This window comes from Salmo salar, chromosome 20 (assembly GCF_965601325.2).
Source record: "Salmo salar chromosome 20, fSalSal1, whole genome shotgun sequence".
NCBI classification, from domain to species: domain Eukaryota; kingdom Metazoa; phylum Chordata; class Actinopteri; order Salmoniformes; family Salmonidae; genus Salmo; species Salmo salar.
The window spans coordinates 42,750,873-42,770,487 of NC_138310.1; the positions used below are offsets into that span (position 1 = coordinate 42,750,873).

The 19,615-nt window shown below is 38.8% G+C and overlaps 1 protein-coding gene across 1 annotated transcript in view; it reads right to left on the minus strand.

The window, feature by feature from the left end:
* The window catches only part of b3glt (Beta-1,3-glucosyltransferase), a gene marked incomplete at its 5' end in the record, with an annotated part of 80,824 nt that overhangs the window by 37,466 nt on the left and 23,743 nt on the right, over positions 1–19,615 (minus strand). The window contains 2 exon segments of the mRNA NM_001173800.1: positions 7,457–7,588; positions 19,523–19,586. Coding sequence (NP_001167271.1) covers positions 7,457–7,588; positions 19,523–19,586 — 196 coding nt within the window.

A 19,615-nucleotide genomic window follows, 5' to 3' on the forward strand; every position in this document is an offset into this window, starting at 1 on the left:
GTAAACCGCTGTTTTTGGATATAAATATGAACTTGATAGAACTAAAAATGCATTTATTGTCTAACATAATGTCCTAGGAGTGTCATCTGATGGAGATTGTAAAAGGTTAGTGCATCATTTTAGCTGGTTTTATGGTTTTGGTGACGCCTGTCTTTGAATTGACAAAACATTACACACAGCTATTGTCAATGTACTCTCCTAACATAATCTAACTTTATGATTTCGCCGTAAAACCTTTTTGAAATCGGACAACGTGGTTAGATTAAGGAGATGTTTATCTTTCAAAGGGTGTAAGATAGTTGTATGTTTGAAAAATGTGAATTTTGACATTTATTTGGTTTCAAATTTGCCGCTCTTGAAATGCACCTGCTGTTGATAGGGTGCACCACGGGTGGCACGCTAGCGTCCCACATAGCCCCAAGAAGTTAAAGTTTGAAACCGAGTCCGCGTCTCTCACATGGACAGGCAGATCATTCCATAAAAATGGAGCTCTATAGGAGAAAGCCCTGCATCCAGCTGTTGGCTTAGAAATTCTAGGGACAATACGGAGGACTGCGTCTTTTACATTTTTTACATTTAAGTCATTTAGCAGACGCTCTTATCCAGAGCGACTTACAAATTGGTGCATTCACCTTATGATATCCAGTGGAACAACCACTTTACAATAGTGCATCTAAATCTTTTAAGGGGATGGGGGTTAGAAGGATTACTTTGTCCTATCCCAGGTATTCCTTAACTTCTTGGGGCTATGTGGGACGCTAGCGTGCCACCCGTGGTGCACCCTATCAACAGCAGGTGCATTTCAAGAGCGGCAAATTTGAAACCAAATAAATGTCAAAATTCACATTTTTCAAACATACAACTATCTTACACCCTTTGAAAGATAAACATCTCCTTAATCTAACCACGTTGTCCGATTTCAAAAAGGTTTTACGGCGAAAGCATAAAGTTAGATTATGTTAGGAGAGTACATTGACAATAGCTGTGTGTAATGTTTTGTCAATTCAAAGACAGGCGTCACCAAACCATAAAACCAGCTAAAATGATGCACTAACCTTTTACAATCTCCATCAGATGACACTCCTAGGACATTATGTTAGACAATGCATGCATTTTTAGTTCTATCAAGTTCATATTTATATCCAAAAACAGCGTTTTACTATGGCATTGATGTTGAGGAAATCGTTTCCCTCCAATAACCGGCAGTCAAGTCAGCACCACAAATTAAATAATTAAAATTAGAAAACATTGGTAAAATATTATATTGTCATTTAAAGAATTATAGATTTACATCTCTTGAACGCAATCAACTTGCCAGATTTAAAAATAACCTTACTGGGAAATCACACTTTGCAATAATCTGAGCACTGCGCCCAGAAAAATATGCTTTGCTATACAGACAAACGGCCATGTTGGAGAGATCTAAAATCGAAAATACTATGTAAATAATCCATTACCTTTGATTCTCTTCATCAGATGTCACTTCCAGGAATCCCAGGTCCATAACGAATGTAGTTTTGTTCAAAAAAGCTCATCATTTATATCCAAAAAGCTCCGTGTTGTTAGCACATGATCTAAGCCAGCCGGACTTCTCGTCATGAACGAGGGGAAAAAATATATTTACGTTCGTTCAAACATGTCAAACGTTGTATAGCATAAATCATTAGTGCCTTTTTTAACCAGAACATGAATAATATTCAAGGTGGACGAATGCATTCTCTTTTATAACGTATTTGAACGAGGGTACCCAACATGAACTCGCGCGCCAGAGTCTAATCGGCCATCACCGTTCCATGGCTCTTGTTCGGTCAGATCTCACAGTAAAAGACTCAAAACACTTTGTAAAGGCTGGTGACATCTAGTGGAAGCAATAGGAAGTGCCAAAACATTAATCAACCCCTGTGTGTTTCAATGGCATAGGCTTAAAGGTCATTCAACACATCAGGTATCCACTTCCTGTCAGAAAATGTCTCAGGGTTTTGCCTGCCAAATGATACTCACAGACACCATTCAAACAGTTTTAGAAACTTTAGGGTGTTTTCTATCCATATATAATAAGTATATGCATATTCTAGTTACTGGGTAGGATTAGTAACCAGATTAAATCGGGTACGTTTTTTTATCCAGCCGTGAAAATACTGCCCCCTAGCCCCAACAGGTTAAAGAGGTGGGGTTTCAGGTGTCTCCGGAAGGTGGTGATCGACTCCGCTGTCCTGGTGTCGTGAGGGAGCTTGTTCCACCATAGGGGTGCCAGAGCAGCTAACAGTTTTGACCATAGCGGATGTGTAGGTATGTACGGCAGGACCAAATCGGAGGGATAGGTGTGAGCAAGCCCATGTAATGCTTTGTAGGTTAGCAGTAAAACCTTGAAATCAGCCCTAGCCTTATGAGGTTTAAAAACTTCTTAAGGATCGGTGTCCCGCTAGCGGGACAACTTCCGGTGAAACTGGAAGGCGCACAATTCAAATAAATAATCATAAATATTATGGATTTTAAACATTTAGGTACATATAAGTGTCTTATATCGGCTGAAAGCTTAAATTATTGTTAATCTAACTGCACTGTCCGATTTACAGTAGCTATTAGAGCGAAAACATGCCATGTGATTGTTTGATGATGGCGCCCCACATCAGAATATATTTCCACCGGCACAGGTTTCATACATTCACATATAAATATTAAATATTCACTTACTTTTTGAAAATCTTCCTCTGATTTGTCATCCAAAGGGCCCCAGCTATAACATGTAGTGTCGTTTTGTTAGATAAAATCCTTCTTTATATCCCAAAAAGTCAGTTTAGTTGGCGCCATCGATTTGAGTAATCCACTCGTTCAACATGCAGAGAAATGAATCTGAAAATCTACCCCTAAACTTTGTTTCAACAAGTCAAAATACATTTCACTTTAATCCTCATATACCCTAAAATGTAATCAAACTATAATATTTCTTTCGGAAAGAAGTATGTTCAATAGGAAACCGATTTTAGCAGGTGCTTAATGTCTTCATGGCGTGCGCAAACACGAATTTCCAAGACTGTGTCCTTCTACTAAAACTGTAATTTCTTATTTGAAGTTACAAGCCTGAACATAGACTGCTGACACCCTGTGGAAGCCATAGGAATTGCATCCAGGGAGCTAACTTTCAATATGACCTTTCTCTTGCATTTCTAAGAGTCTAGTCTAGTCTCTACAAAAAAAAGAAAATAAATTCCGGTTGGTTTTTCTTTGGATTATCTCATACCATATCTATTGTGTTATATTCTCCTACATTATTTTAACATTTATACCAAATTCAAAGGGTTTTCCTTCCAATGGTACCAATTATATGCATATCCTGGCATCAGGGCCTGAGCTACAGGCAGTTTACTTTGGGCACGTCATTCAGACAGGAAATGGAGAAAAAAAGGGCAATTAAATTAACAAACTATAGATTTGGCAAGTCGGTTAGGACATTTACTTTGTGCATGACACAATTAATTGTTCCATCAATTGTTTACTGACAGATTATTTCACTTATAATTCACTGTATCACAATTCCAGTGGGTCAGAAGTTTACATACACTAAGTTGACAGTGCCTTTAATTAAACAGCTTGGAAAATTCCAGAAAATAATGTCATGGCTTTAGAAGCTTCTGATAGGCTAATTGGCATCATTTGAGTCAATTGGAAGTCTACCTGTGGATGTATTTCAAGGCCTACCTTCAAACTCAGTGCCTCTTTGCTTGACATCATGGGAAAATCTAAAGAAATCAGCCAAAAAAATGGTATACCTCCACAAGTCTGGTTCATCCTTCGGAACAATTTTCAAATGCCTGAAGGTACCACGTTCATCTGTACAAACAATAGTACGTAAGTATAAACACCATGGGACCACGCAGTCGTCATACCGCTCAGGAAGGAGATGCGTTCTGTCTCCTAGAGATGAATGTACTTTGGTGATCAATCCCAGAACTATAGCAAAGGACCTTGTGAAGATGTTGGAGGAAACAGGTTCAAAAGTACCTATATCCACAGTAAAACGAGTCCTATATTGACATAGCCTTAAAGGCCGCTGCTCCAAAACCACCATAAAAAAAGCCAGACTACGGTTTGCAACTGCACATGGGGACATAGATCGTACTTTTTGGAGAAATGTCTTCTGGTCTGATGAAACAAAAATATAACTGTTTGGCCATAATGACCATCATTATGTATGGAGGAAAAGGGGGAGGCTTGCAAGCCGAAGAACACCATCCCAACCGTGAAGCAGGAGGGACTGGTGCACTTCACAAAACATCTCAAGGCATCAGTCAGGAAGTTAAAGCTTGTGGCAAATGGGTCTTCCAAATGGACAATGACCACAAGCATTCTTCCAAAGTTGTGGCAAAATGGCTTAAGGACAACAAAGTCAAGGTATTGGAGTGGCCATCACAAAGCACTCTCCTCAATCCTATAGAACATTTGTCGGCAGAAATGAAAAAGCATGTGCGAGCAAGGAGGCCTACAAACCTGACTCAGTTACATCAGCTCTGTCTGGAGGAATGGGCCAAAATTCACCCAACTTATTGTGGGAAGCTTGTGGAAGGCTACCAGACACGTTTGACCCAAGTGAAACAATTTAAATGCAATGCTACCAAATACTAATTGAGTGTATGTAAACTTCTGACCCACTGGGAATGTGATGAAAGAAATAAAAGCTGAAATAAATCATTCTCTCAACTACTATTCTGACATTTCACATTCTTAAAATAAAAGTGGTGATCCTAACTGACCTAAGACAGGGAATGTTTACTGGGACTAAATGTCAGTAATTGTGAAAAACTGAGTTTAAATGTAGTTGGCTAAGGTGTATGCAAACATCCGACTTCAACTGTATGAAGCGTATCATGGGTTACTAGAGTTTTGATGAAGTAATAATGGAAATAATAATAACATACAACTTGCACACTCACACGTAGACGTACGTAAGTGTGTTAAAATAATTCAGAGAAATTAATAGCATAATGGTTTACTAGATTTGATAAAGTAACAATGTATGAATGTATAATGGGTTACTAGAGTTTAACTTGCTAGGGAGACACTTAGTATGGACAGAGCACACCATCCATTAGGGACTGATAGACAGTGCCAGCCCAGTTATAGTGAAAGTTGATCCCAGAAAGAGATTCTTGTCTCGAGAGCTAAAAAAGGAAGCTCCCTCCAAAGTGTATCTCGTCCCTTCTGAATTAGCAGATGTATTTTATAAATTCAGGGCATTAGATGTTCATCTTAAAATAATAGACATTTAATAAGTGTGAAGCAGAAAGTGAATATCCAACAGGAATTTGAAATAAATATAGAATAACATAGTTAGGGTAGACAAAATTATAAACAATGTATTCCAATATGGAGAAAGTTATCATGTTTGTTTTGTTTTAAACCTTGCAATAGGGGGAAAAGCAGAACATTGTTTGAGAGTGATCCAAGTATATTAGCAGTAGAGATTAAGAACGTCTTCCTATTGGGAAGAAGAGAATCCAAGTTGAGGGAAACAGTCATGGAGACTCGTGAAAGTAACAAAGTGAGTGGTAATATTAGTGGCTTTCAGATAGCACTCAATATAAGGTCACATTACGAACAGAGGGATTGAGCATTGGGACTGATATTAGAGGCCACCATCTGGTGTTTGGGTTAGAGATACATTTCTTGTGGAACAATAGATAGCAGCCAGTACTAACTGAACTCAAACAGACTAAGGGACACAGTGGGGAAATTTGGGACAGAGGTATGAAGAATTGAATAAGATAAGTTTTTGACAAATTCCAATTATTATTACTTAAATTCTATAGTTTGGGTAGATCAAATGTAATGTCATCTAAAACAATTTGATTCCATTGCGTGGAACTGTGTTCAGATTTGAAGTAGATTCAAATAAATGTTTTAGTACCGAATATTAAGCTAAGCCAGCACCAACTTTTTGAAGGTCCTAGCAGATTTGTTAAACAACAGGTTTCATATTTTGACTAGTTTAGGTCTCAGGGACAGTTAGTACAAAACGGTATGTCAATGCAACAGGTAAAACATATTAAGATTACAAGAGAGGGGCGCTGGGATTGTTTACTTTAGAAGGTGCCTATTCAGCTTACGGGAAACCGTATCATCTGATGTGTCTGAAGTATAATTCTGTGTAGGCATGGCTTAATCAAGACTTCCTGCCCAAGATACAGTGAACTCAATTAAGATTAAGAATATTTTGGACTGATTATGATGTGCAAACTAAGTACATGTTTATTTTCTTTCTTCCAGGACTGATGGAATGTCTGCTACCAAGTTTTTTTTAACATGTTTATCATGTCAAATGCTTTCTGAGGCAGGTGCCTTGGGAGTTTGTATGAAGCTACCCAGATTCAGTTGTTAAGGGAACTCCCATATTAAGTAAGGCCTAACCATTTTGTTTGTTTTTACCTGTTATGAATATTTGTTAGTGGTGTTTATACGGATTTATTGTGTGGGGTCTAGTTATTTTGGTTTTAATTGGTTTTTCACAGGTTAGAAAAGATACACCCTAAAGGGCACACAAATGAAAGTATCTATTGTCAGAGTTTTGGTTGCACACATATACATTCTCTTGATAAGAAATGTACTGAAAAATCCAATGTAAACCTGATACACAAAATGTTTGAAATATCTTTAAGTAATGTCTGAGGTACAGGGAAAGAAACACTCACTTAATGGGGTTGAATGACCTCTGACCTCTGTTATGACTTTCTGGTGAGGCTTGATTACTCTCACTAAAAAGACTAGAGACTTAAATGGGTGAGATTTAAACTGGCTATGTAAACAGTCCTACGTGTGATTGGGACCACGAGAAGAACAGAGAGAGATCGCTGCCCCTGAATGAGGGAACACTTGTCTGTAGTCTATTTTACTATTGCTTGAATAACCTTATAGGATAGAATTAAGTTAAGATGGAGTCATCAAGGGTTGTAATTCTCATTTATTTGTTATTTTGATTTAACAGGCCGTGTTGTTGTTTTCTTTGGACACATGAATCACGAAAAGTGGTACAAGGTGTGATACCAACACGGCTCTTGAGGACGCCAGCTGCCCGACACAGTGAAACAGAATTGCAGCATGGAATTTCCTGCTGAAGAGTGTCTCATCCAGGAATGTAAAGTACTGGAAGAAGATTATAGGGTTCTCTAAAATAACGCTTGAGGGAGAAAGAGGATTTGGACAATGAAGTAATCCTGAGACTCCTCTCCAACTCTCTGATAGTTTGCATGCATAAAGACCGACATAATCATCGTTCCTGTGTGAGACCAGGGGGGTGTTGCAGATTTGGGCCAAAAGCATGTATCGGCACTTTTGGGACTATTCCATTGGTGCAATGCCGTTTAAACCCCAATCAAGTGCACCAAGTAAGAAAACATATATATACTATTCAACCCAGATCTGTGGTCAATAATGGACCTGTGATGCACAACTTGGTACCTACACACAGGGGAGCAGGACTGCTGAGGGTGGTAGCACAGTGTTGGGCAGTGGGAGAGTGTTCTGGCTCAGTACACAGCTCTGGGATTGCCGTCAGACGAGGGCCTTGGCCATTCTCCCAGATATACAGAGCTACCTGCAACAACATGGGAAGACACTGTTACTGTTTTTTTCAGCTGCTCATGCACACACCATTTTTTCTTGAGGCAAGCCGAAATCGGTAGTTGAAGTCTACGCCCCTTCGTCGGTAATTTGTCAACAGTAGGGATTCTTCAATTAAATGTTTGTCATTCAACGAGAGACGAATCGTTTTCATGCACATTTTTTGACTTGAGAAATACTGCACCAAACTTCTTAGGATCTACTCGACAAAAACGTCAAAATGATGAGATTTCTTGAGTTATTTTAGAATAATTCAAACTTTTTTGAGGAAGTGGCTATGGCGTCTCAACGTGTACAAACAGTACTATCACTGCTTTTTCTTGATTTTCTAGCTTAAGTCTCTTAAAGGAGTATGCGAGCACACTCATTCAGTTAGGCGCCAGCCAAACCGAAGCATTTTGCTCAGAGCAATACAAATTGCTCTGAGAAAAAGATTTTGTTCAACAAGTAATAAAATAAATCAAAAAAAAGTTTCGAAATTATTTGCACCCTTGTTTTCAATACTTTGTACATCCTCCCCTTGTGAGAATAATGTCACTTAGCCTTTTTCTATAATGTTTTATGAGATGATAAGAACACACTGGGAGGGATCTTAGACTATTCCACTATACAGAAACTTTCCAGAACGTTGATATCCTTCAGTCTGCACTTATGGACTGCCCTCCTCAATTCAAACCACAGGTTTTCAATGGAGTTCATGTCTGGAGACTGATGGCCATTGCAACATTTTTCTTTTGTGGTCAATTAAACATTTCTGTGTGGACTTTGATGTGTGCCTGCGGTCATTGTCTTGCTGGAAGATCCACTTGATGCCAAGTTTCAGCCTCCCGGCAGAGGCAACCAGATTTTTGGCTAAAATGTCCTACTACTTGGTAGAGTTCATGAAACTACTTGGTAGACTTCAGAAAGGGCCCCAGGACCAGGGGAAGCAAAAAAGCTCCAATAACATCAAAGATCAACCACCATATTTTACAGTAGGTATTAGGTTATTTTCCACATATGCATCCTTCTGTCGAGGCCAAACCCACCACTGTTGTGCGTAGAGAAAGAGCTCTATTTTCATCTCATCTGACACTAGCACCCGGTTCCAATCCAAATGCCAATGACATTTAGCAAACTCTAGATGTTTACATTTGTTGGTTGCTCTCAATAAAGGCATTTTTATGGCAACCCTTCCAAATAGCCTATTGGCATGGATGTGGCATCTAATATTAGATTTCGAGATGTGGTGACCCCAAGATGCGACCAAGTTCTGTATTTCTCCAACTGTGGCCCTTGGACTTTTCTTTGCCTCCCGAACAATCTTCCTCACTGTGTGTTTAGTAAGTTTAGCTAAACACAACACACTCCTTAATTGTTGCCCTAATAGTGGTAAGTGGTATATTTAGTTTTTCAGTTGTTTTTACGTACCCATTGCCTGATTTATGAAAGTCAAAAACCATGTGTCTCTTTTCATTTTTGAGTTATTTGGATTTTACATGCGTGTTTCCTATTTTTTAATACCCCAGTGAAACAGGAAGCCATACAATAGTTATTTAAATTTATGATTAAAGAGGTCCTGCACAGCCCAAATCATGTTTTTCATCAAATTTGATGATATTTGGATAAAACCAGATCAAAGCAGGATGACCAAAGTAGGAAAAAATGTATTTGCTTCTACATTGATAAAGTTTGATCATCAAGTTACTGTTCGACTCCCACATGTCAAAAACTTGGATTCAGGAGGTGGGATTATTAAAATATATTTTTTTGTGATATCACAAAATCTCTCATTTGAATACACTAATGGTAACATATTATTCTCTTACATCATTTAAATAGGTACCGCCTTGTAACCAACATCGCAGGAGTTTTTGCAGAGGGGTGTGGTTTACATAGCTAAGTAGCTAGTCAACTGGTGTCAATTTTACTGCAGCATGTCAGCAAATATAATTACAGGTTTCCCCTAAGGAAAAGATACTTATAGGTTTTTGCTTTTTTCTGTCTGGTGTTAGCTAGGTCTACAGCCAGCATAGAACAAAAGCGAGGGAAGGGCTTCCCAAAACTCCAATGCAGTTGTCATGTCATTACATCAAGAGACACATCAAACATAAGATTCATACAAACTTCTTGACATCGTTGATAGTCATGATATATGAACATTGTCTGGCAGTCAACATACACAGTATATTTAATGAAAAGTACCCAGACCTCAAGCTGTACATTTTCAACTGAAATTGTCCAAAATGAACTAGCTAGCTAGCTTGATAACAGTGCTGACAATTCCATTTAGGCTTGCTAGCTTAATTATACAGCCAACACTCTGTCTATATTGATGCTGTTACAATAACCAAACATTTGGATAAAAAAAGTATAATTATGAAACCATGATGTGATGGATGATAGGATTGGATGTTGCATGCAATTTCAATGTTGTTTGATTTGCATTGTGTAGCAGAAAATTTGCTGGAGATAATCTCACTGCAACACCACATCCATGTTGCTTGACATAGGCGTTTTCAAAGAACCGTCAGTCAAGGTGACCACCCCACCCACTTAGCCTACTAGCTCCCCGCCCACTCAGTCTGTCTTTCAGACTTCATGGTAGTTTTTATATCTAGAGGACTCCTGATATCGCCAGGTGTGATAAGTATATTTTTTGTCTTGATCTATTGTCTATTACTGTCTTTTTGCAAGCTATGGCCATCTACTTTAAGTCCTACCTGTCTTCCCAGTAGCCTAGTTGGTGTGTGAACAGCTGACTGCTCATAACTTGCAGATGATTGTTGACACATCAACCAGGATCAAGGGGCAGGGCGATTTGTAACTTGCTTTGGTAATCAGTGGCTGTATTGGAGGGGGAGTGGTTTCTCCTCTCCTAGGTAATCAGCAATTAGTACAGGAAAGTGTTCTCTTCACCGCTACTAAGCAATTAACAGCTAGTTTAGTCTCCCCTGGTTTCTCAAAATCGCGACTGGCCTTGAATAATACATTATGGCCTTTCTCTTGCATTTCAAAGATAATTGTACAAAAATCATGTTTTTTTCTTTCTATTATCTTTTACCATATCTAATGTGTTATATTCTCCTACATTCATTTCACATTTCCACAAACTTCAAAGTGTTTCCTTTCAAATGGTATCAAGAATAGGCATATCCTAGGTGACAATATTTTAGGTGACAATTTTTTTTTTAAAGGGACGGATCCTTAAGAGGCATGTCCCAGTTTAGGTCACCTAGCAGGACACTAGCAATCACTCCAAGTCCTTTCAAGGTAAGGAAGCAAATATCTAAGTATGCAAAAATCACTGAACTATCACGTTATGTCATTGTATAAACTGTTGCCTTACTGCTGTAAATTTGAATGTTCTAATAATAAAGTGAAATATATACATAAACAGACATATCGGCATCATTATCATAATTAATAATCAAGTAATAAAACCATTTTAATTTGGAGGTTTGAGAGAAATTCCCAAACCCTCCCCTCCCTGTGAATTCCACCAAATCTTTTCAACGGTTAATAAGGTATGAGTTAAGTTAATAAGTTATTTAGGTAACGGTTATCCACCGTTGCCCGGCCTTCCATAGAAATACAGGTTTTATAGAAATATAGCAGAAATAAAGCAGTAGGTAATTTTTTTTATGTGTCCACAAGTTTGCACCTATACTGGGAATAACTGGGGACCTGGGTTGGGAACCCTGTGAGCTGAGATGGAAGGCATGCATGGTGAGACTTTGTAATCGACTGTTGGATATGCCAATTGCCAGAATAGCCAGCAAAAATCCAAAACGTCTGACTTTTTCTAACAGTCTGACTGTGAACATACATACGAAAACCAAATTAAGGGAGATGCTTTAACCTGTTGGGTCTAGGGGGCAGCATTTGCACGTCTGGATAAAAAAAATGTACCCGATTTAATCTGGTTACTAATCCTACCCAGTAACTAGAATATGCATATACTTATTATATATGGATAGAAAACACTCTAAAGTTTCCAAAACTGTTTGAATGGTGTCTGTGAGTATAACAGAACTCATTTGGCAGGCAAAACCCTGAGACATTTTCTGACAGGAAGTGGATACCTGATGTGTTGTATTGACTTTAAACCTATCCCATTGAAAAACACAGGGGTTTAGGAATATTTTGGCACTTCCTATTGCTTCCACTAGATGTCACCAGCCTTTACAAAGTGTTTTGAGTCTTCTGGAGGGAGATCTGACCGAACAAGAGCCATGGAACGGTGATGTCCCATTAGACACCTGGCGCGCTACTTCATGTTGGGTACCCTCGTTCCAATACGTTATAAAAGAGTATGCATTCGTCCACCTTGAATATTATTCATGTTCTGGTTAAAAAAGGCCCTAATGATTTATGCTATACAACGTTTGACATGTTTGAACGAACGGAAATATATTTTTTCCCCTCGTTCATGACGAGAAGTCCGGCTGGCTTACATCATGTGCTAACGAGACGGAGATTTTTGGACATAAATGATGAGCTTTTTTGAACAAAACTACATTCGTTATGGACCTGTGATACCTGGAAGTGACATCTGATGAAGAGAATCAAAGGTAATGGATTATTTACATAGTATTTTCGATTTTAGATCTCCCCAACATGACGTCTAGTCTGTATCGCAACGCGTATTTTTCTGGGCGCAGTGCTCAGATTATTGCAAAGTGTGATTTCCCAGTAAGGTTATTTTTAAATCTGGCAAGTTGATTGCGTTCAAGAGATGTAAATCTATAATTCTTTAAATGACAATATAATATTTTACCAATGTTTTCTAATTTTAATTATTTAATTTCTGACGCTGACTTGACTGCCGGTTATTGGAGGGAAACGATTTCCTCAACATCAATGCCATAGTAAAACGCTGTTTTTGTATATAAATATGAACTTGATAGAACTAAAAATGCATGCATTGTCTAACATAATGTCCTAGGAGTGTCATCTGATGGAGATTGTAAAAGGTTAGTGCATCATTTTAGCTGGTTTTATGGTTTTGGTGACCCTGTCTTTGACTTGACAAAACATTACACACAACTCTTGTAAATGTACTGTCCTAACATACTCTAAATTTATGCTTTCGCCGTAAAACCTTTTTGAAATCGTAAAACGTGGTTAGATTAAGGAGATGTTTATCTTTCAAATGGTGTAACATAGTTGTATTTTTGAAAAATTTGAATTTTGACATTTATTTGGATTCAAATTTGCCGCTCTTGAAATGCACCTGCTGTTGATGGAGTGCACCACGGGTGGCACGCTAGCGTCCCACCTAGCCCCAAGAGGTTAAAAAAGCAAACTGACGATGCAATATGAAAAGAAAATGGTTGGAGATTAATCATGAACCTAAATAATTATTGACAAACTTTTGTTTGATTAAGATTAATTAATTAATTAAGATGATTAATTCTGCTAAATGACTTAAATGTAAATGTAAATGTTGTGTGAGAGATACACTACATGGCCATAAGTGAAGCGTGATTTATTACTCCAGAAAATGCATTTCCAATGAGTCCAATAGCGGCAAGCTTTACACCACTCCAGCCAACACTTGGAGCATGATTATTATCTTAGCACGGCTGTTTGGTCATGGAAACCCATTTCATGAAGCTCCCGACAAACAGTTATTGTGCTGACATTGCTTCCAGAGGCAGTTTGGAACTCAGTAGTGAGTGTTGCAACCGAAGACAGACGATATCTACGCACTACACGCTTCAGCACTTGACGGTCTCGTTCTGTGAGCTTGATGGCCTACCACTTCGCGACTGAGCCATTGTTGTTCATAGACATAACAGCACTTGCAGTTGACCGGGGCAGCTCTAGCAGGGCAGAAATTTGAAAAACTGTGTTGTTGGAAAGGTGGCATCCTCTGACGGTGCCACGTTGAAAGTCACTGAGCTCTTCAGTAAGGCCATTCTACTGACAATGTTTGTCTATAGAGAAACATGGCTGTGTGCTCAATTGGGTGTGGCTTTAATAGCCAAATGCACCAATTTGAAGGGGTGTCCATAGTGCATGATATGTACACCCTACTTAAAAGCAGGAGATTATATTTTTTTAACCTTTATTTAAGTCCATTAAGAACAAATTCTTATTTTCAATGACGGCCTAGGAACAGTGGGTTAACTGCCTTGTTCAGGGGCAGAATGACAGATTTTTACCTTGTCAGCTCGGGGATTCGATCTTGCAACCTTTCGGTTGCTAGTCCAAAGCTCTAACCACTAGGCTACCTGCCACAACTATGCTTCACCATAGGGATTGTGCCAGGTTTTCTCCAGACGTGACGCTTGACATTCAGGCCAAAGAGTTCAATCTTGGTTTCATCAGCCCCGATAATCTTGTTTCTCATGGTCTGAGAGTGTAGATTGATGAGGAAAAATGTACATTCTATCCATTTTATAATAAGGCTGTAACGTAACAAAATGTGGAAAAAGTAAAGGGGTCTGAATACTTTCCGAATGCACTGTATATCAGACCGTATAGCACTGGTATGACAAACCATTTATTTTTACTGCTCTAATTACATTGGTAACCAGTTAATAATAGTAATAAGGCACCTTGGGGGTTTGTGGTATATGACCAATATACAACGGCTAATATACAATCTTACCTATGTGGACAGGTAAGATCAGGGACGGTATTGCGGTGAAATGGAAGAGGAGAGAGTTTGTAACTACAGTGACCTCGAGAGGTAGAGAATGAAATTCACTCAATACTCTATTTAAACAATAAGGCCGAGGGGGTGTGGTATATGGCCAATATACCGCGGCTAAGGGCTGTTCTTACGCACGACGCAAAGCGGAGTGCTGGATACAGCCCTTAGCCGTTGTATATTGGTCATATACCACAAACCCCCAAGGTGCCTTATTACTATTATTAACTGGTTACCAATGTAATTAGAGAAGTAAAAATAAATGGTTTGTCATACCAGTGCTATACGGTCTGATATACAGTGCATTCGGAAAGTATTCAGACCCCTTTACTTTTTCCACATTTTGTTACGTTACAGCCTTATTATAAAATGGATAGAATGTACATTTTTCCTCATCAATCTACACTCTCAGACCATGAGAAACAAGATTATCGGGGCTGATGAAACCAAGATTGAACTCTTTGGCCTGAATGTCAAGCGTCACGTCTGGAGAAAACCTGGCACAATCCCTATGGTGAAGCATAGTGGTGGCAGCATCCTTGATGAAAACCTATGGATCACGCTGTTTCAAGTTTGTCAGCGGTCATGGGCCAATTTGGAGCAAAACTGTTTGGCACTTAGTGGAAACCTAGCATCCGTGCAGAGCTTTTTAAAGTACCAGTCCATGCAAGCACTGATACAGGATACCACTGGCCAGCTACCTAGGACTTGCGTTGGAGGTTTTGATGCAGTCAAGGAGGAAACATGGATGTGGTCAGATTGGTCCAGATTTTATTACACTAACCGCAACACTTCCGAGCCCAATAACACTGGAGTAGGAAAGGACTGTTTGGAGATGAACGCTGCAAGTGAGAAGCGCTGGTTTGACGTGCCCTGTGAGTTCGTGTTTGCCTCTCTCTGTTCCAGAAGAATGTAGGCTACGAAATGGCACAGCTACTTCACCTCCAGGGGACAACAGACTACACTTCAATATCAAACCAACATCTGCCAATCACTGCAGCTCACCATAATGACAAATAAAACCTGTATTCACAAAAAAAGAAGCTAGCCACCAAGCTAATTATTAGCTAGCATGCCATGTCTAACATTTCAAAACACTGTGACAGCAGTATTTACAACAAACGGCAAACATTTAGCTACCAAAATGAAATGGTCTTTGAAGTTCAATGCATACATTTATACCAAGTCATTATCTGCTGTTAGCTAGCTACTGTTTTGGTAGGCTAATCTTTCAAGTTAGCTAACGTTAGTTAGTGATGAAACTGTGATGTTGATAATTCTGCTTTTGAAATGAAAGATAAATGACATACTTTTTTATGCAGTACCATTAGTTCGCTAATGATTAACAAGTTGTCATGGCACATTAGTTAGTCAATGGTAAATGTGTGTCAAAGAAAAGTAGCTATTTAACATTAATAACAAAATAATACTTATAGCACACACACAAGCTATTTTTAAACAATAAAGATAATCTCTCAATAACATGAACTACCATCACTACAAATAACTTATTAATAATAAACCCTTAACATACCATCAATATTCATTATTAACTCTTTACTGACATGAAACTGTCCTAACAGACCATTTGTTAATGAATGTTTTAGATGCAGGGACTTATTTGTATTTGTACTTATTAGGGATCCCCATTGCTGCCAAGGCAGCAGCTACTCTTCTTGGGGTCCAGCAACATTAAGGCAGTTATATATAACAAAAAATATTGCATGACATTACATTTCACAACACTTTACCCAATGCATGTAGTATGTTCCCTCAAGCCACTACTCCACATTTACAATACAACATCCATTGTTACATGTGTGTAGAGTCCGTGTCTTATCATGTGCATCTGTGCCTGTGTGTGTGCCACTTCACAGTCCCCACTGTTAAAGAACACTGGTAACTTTTTATCCACAATATAGCAGGGGGTGTACAGCCAGGTACAGGTAACTTTTTATCCACAATATAGCAGGGGGTGTACAGCCATAACACATATAGTTGAAGTCTGAAGTTTACATACACTTAGGTTGTAGTCATTAAAACTTGTTTTTCAACCACTCCACAAATGTCTTGTTAACAAACTATAGTTTTGGCAAGTCGGTTAGGATATCTACTTTGTGCATGACACAAGTAATTGTTCCAACAATTGTTTACAGACAGATTATTTCACAATTGCACTGGGTCAGAGGTTTACATACACTAAGTTGACAGTGCCTTTAATTAAACAGCTTGGAAAATTCCAGAAAATGATGTCATGGCTTTAGAAGCTTCTGATAGGCTAATTGACATCATTTGAGTCAATTGGAGGTGTATCTGTGGATGTATTTCAAGGCCTACCTTCAAACTCAGTGCCTCTTTACTTGACATCATGGGAAAATCAAAAGAAATCAGTCAAGACCTCAGAAAAAAAATTGTAGACCTCCACAAGTCTGGTTCATCATTGAGAGCAATTTTCAAACGCCAGAAGGTACCACGTTCATCTGTACAAACGATAATACACAAGTATAAACACCATGGGACCACGCAGCCGTCATACCGCTCAGGAAGGAGACGCGTTCTGTCTCCTAGAGATGAACGTACTTTAGTGCGAAAAGTGCAAATCAATCCCAGAACAACAGCAAAGGACGTTGTGAAGATGCTGGAGGAAACAGGTACAAAGTTATCTATATCCACAGTAAAGCGAGTCCTATATCGACATAACCTGAAAGGCCGCTCAGCAAGGAAGAAGCCAGTGCTCCAAAACCGCCATAAAAAAAGCCAGACACGGTTTGCAACTGCACATGGGGACAAAGATCGTACTTTTGGAGAAATGTCCTCTGGTCTGATGAAACAAAACCAGAACTGTTTGGCCATCGTTATGTTTGGAGAAAAAGGGGGAGGCTTGCAAGCCGAAGAACACCATCCCAACCATGAAGCACGAGGGTGGCAGCATCATGTTGTGGGGGTGCTTTGCTGCAGGAGGGACTGGTGCACTTCACAAAATAGATGGCCTCATGAGGTAGGAACATTATGTGGATATATTGAGGCAACATTTCAAGACATCAGTCAGGAAGTTAAAGCTTGTTGGAAATGGGTCTTCCAAATGGACAATGACTCCAAGCATACTTCCAAAGTTGTGGTAAAATGGCTTAAGGACAACAAAGTCAAGGTATTGGAGTGGCCATCACAAAGCACTGACCTCAATCCTATAGAGAATTTGTGGGCAGAACTGAAAAAGCGTGTGAGAGCAAGGAGGCCTACAAACCTGACTCAGTTACACCAGCTTTGTCAGGAGGAATGGGCCAAAATTCACCCAACTTATTGTGGGTAGCTTGTGGAAGGCTACCCGAAACGTTTGACCCAAGTGAAACAATTTAAAGGCAATGCTACCAAATACTAATTGTGTGTATGTAAACTTCTGACCCACTGGGAAGGTGATGAAACAAATAAAAGCTGAAATAAATCATTCACTCTACTACTATTCTGACATTTCACATTCTTAAAATAAAGTGGTGATCCTAACTGACCTAAGACGGGGAATTTTTACTAGGATTAAATGATTAAATGACATGAAAAACTGAGTTTAAATGTATTTGGCTAAAGTGTATGTAAACTTCCGACTTCAACTGTACGTTTTTCCATCAGCAGACTATGATCAATAACGTCAAAAACCTCACTGAAGTCTAACCTATTAACTAACATGAACTATAAGCTTGATAAATAATTTATTCTTGGATTGTTGATGGCTTAGTAAACATACATACCATGAATAATTGCTTAGTGGATATATGAATTAATTATTTATTCAGGTTAACTAATGCATTAACTAATGTTAATGTATCCTCATTATAAAGTGTTACCATTCCCTGTCTTTCATATCTGAGGCTAAATCCATGAGGCAGAGAAATGTGACAGGCAATATGAGTCCAGACAGTTGGGAGAAACACCCAGCCGAGATAGGGAGTGAGACAGGGATACAGTGAGTGCAATTCAATTTCTCTTCTGAATGAAGGACTGAAGATGCTCTGAGATGGGCTAAAGAAACAGAATGGAAAGGCAAAGTCACAGGGACAGAGTGTCCTCAGACAACAATGTGACAGCCACCTGGGCTTTATGAGGAGGGAGATATGAGGAGGAAGCTGCTTCTATTGGGCTATTGTCAGATGTAATGAGTTTTTGACACCTGGATATATTAAATTATACTTCACTTGATTAGCATCTGTTTGGCTCTCCAGTCAACAGCAGCAGGAAAGGGCAGGGGACAGCAGAGAAGGATAATAGAAATTGAAGATAAACTAGGTTTCCATCCAATTGGCAACAGATTTTCATGAGAATATTGTAGAATCCACAAAAAGAAAATATGCACATTTTCCCACCAGTGGTGTGTTTCCATCAAATGGACTTGTTGCAGGCAACAATCAGTGTGTGATGACGTAGCGCACTGAAAATGTACAATACTTTTAACACTTAAGTTTTCATGTCCGGAAAAAAAATCAAAAGTTCAATGTTTCCATCACATTTTCAAATCTACCGATAGTTTTGTCAAAAACTGTTGCGTTAAATAGCAAATGTGCCTACTCTGGTCTTGGCACGTGTGCTCTAACCAACAGCTTGCAGATACAGTGCCGGTAGGCTAGTTACATGATGAGATTATTATGGATAAGAGCAAGGATATTTTTATTTGTCAAATGGCAGTCAAGCAATAATCATCATGTCACCAGAATAAGATCCTCAATATTTTTGGGAAAGGAGCATCAAACTCACTGTGCACTCACACCATACTCTGAATGTCATCATAATTTATTTAATCTGTAGCCTAATAAACTGCATTCTTTCCCGAGTCGTAGTGGGAGGACCACACTACCTTATCATCATGTGACCAATATGTGATCATGTTTCCCAATATGATGGTTATATCAATATTTGCGCATTAAAACCTTTCCACAGCCATTTCTCGCATAATTAATTTTAGACACAAAAAGATCCCACCATGTCGAACGAACAATTATCTGTTTGCATTTCTAAAATTGTACCCAAACTTCCTGTTTCCATCACAGCTGTAGTGATTTTTTTTAATATGGGTTTTATATGTGCATAAAAACTGTGGAGGGATTCGTGATTAGTGACACAAATTATGATGAAATTAAAACATCTGCTTTACCCTATGCCGTCAAACTGTAGCCGATATTTCAAAACGTAATTTTTTATTTCATTTAATTACTCTTAATACAGATTTCCATTAGAACCATCAGAACTCACAGTGATAAAGCGGTCAGATATAAATCTTACCTCATGCTTCAGATCGATAGTGAAGTCAGACTTGAGTGGGTCATCTCTCACTTTGTTTGCGAGCCTGCAAGATCAAATCACTATCTATTAGAA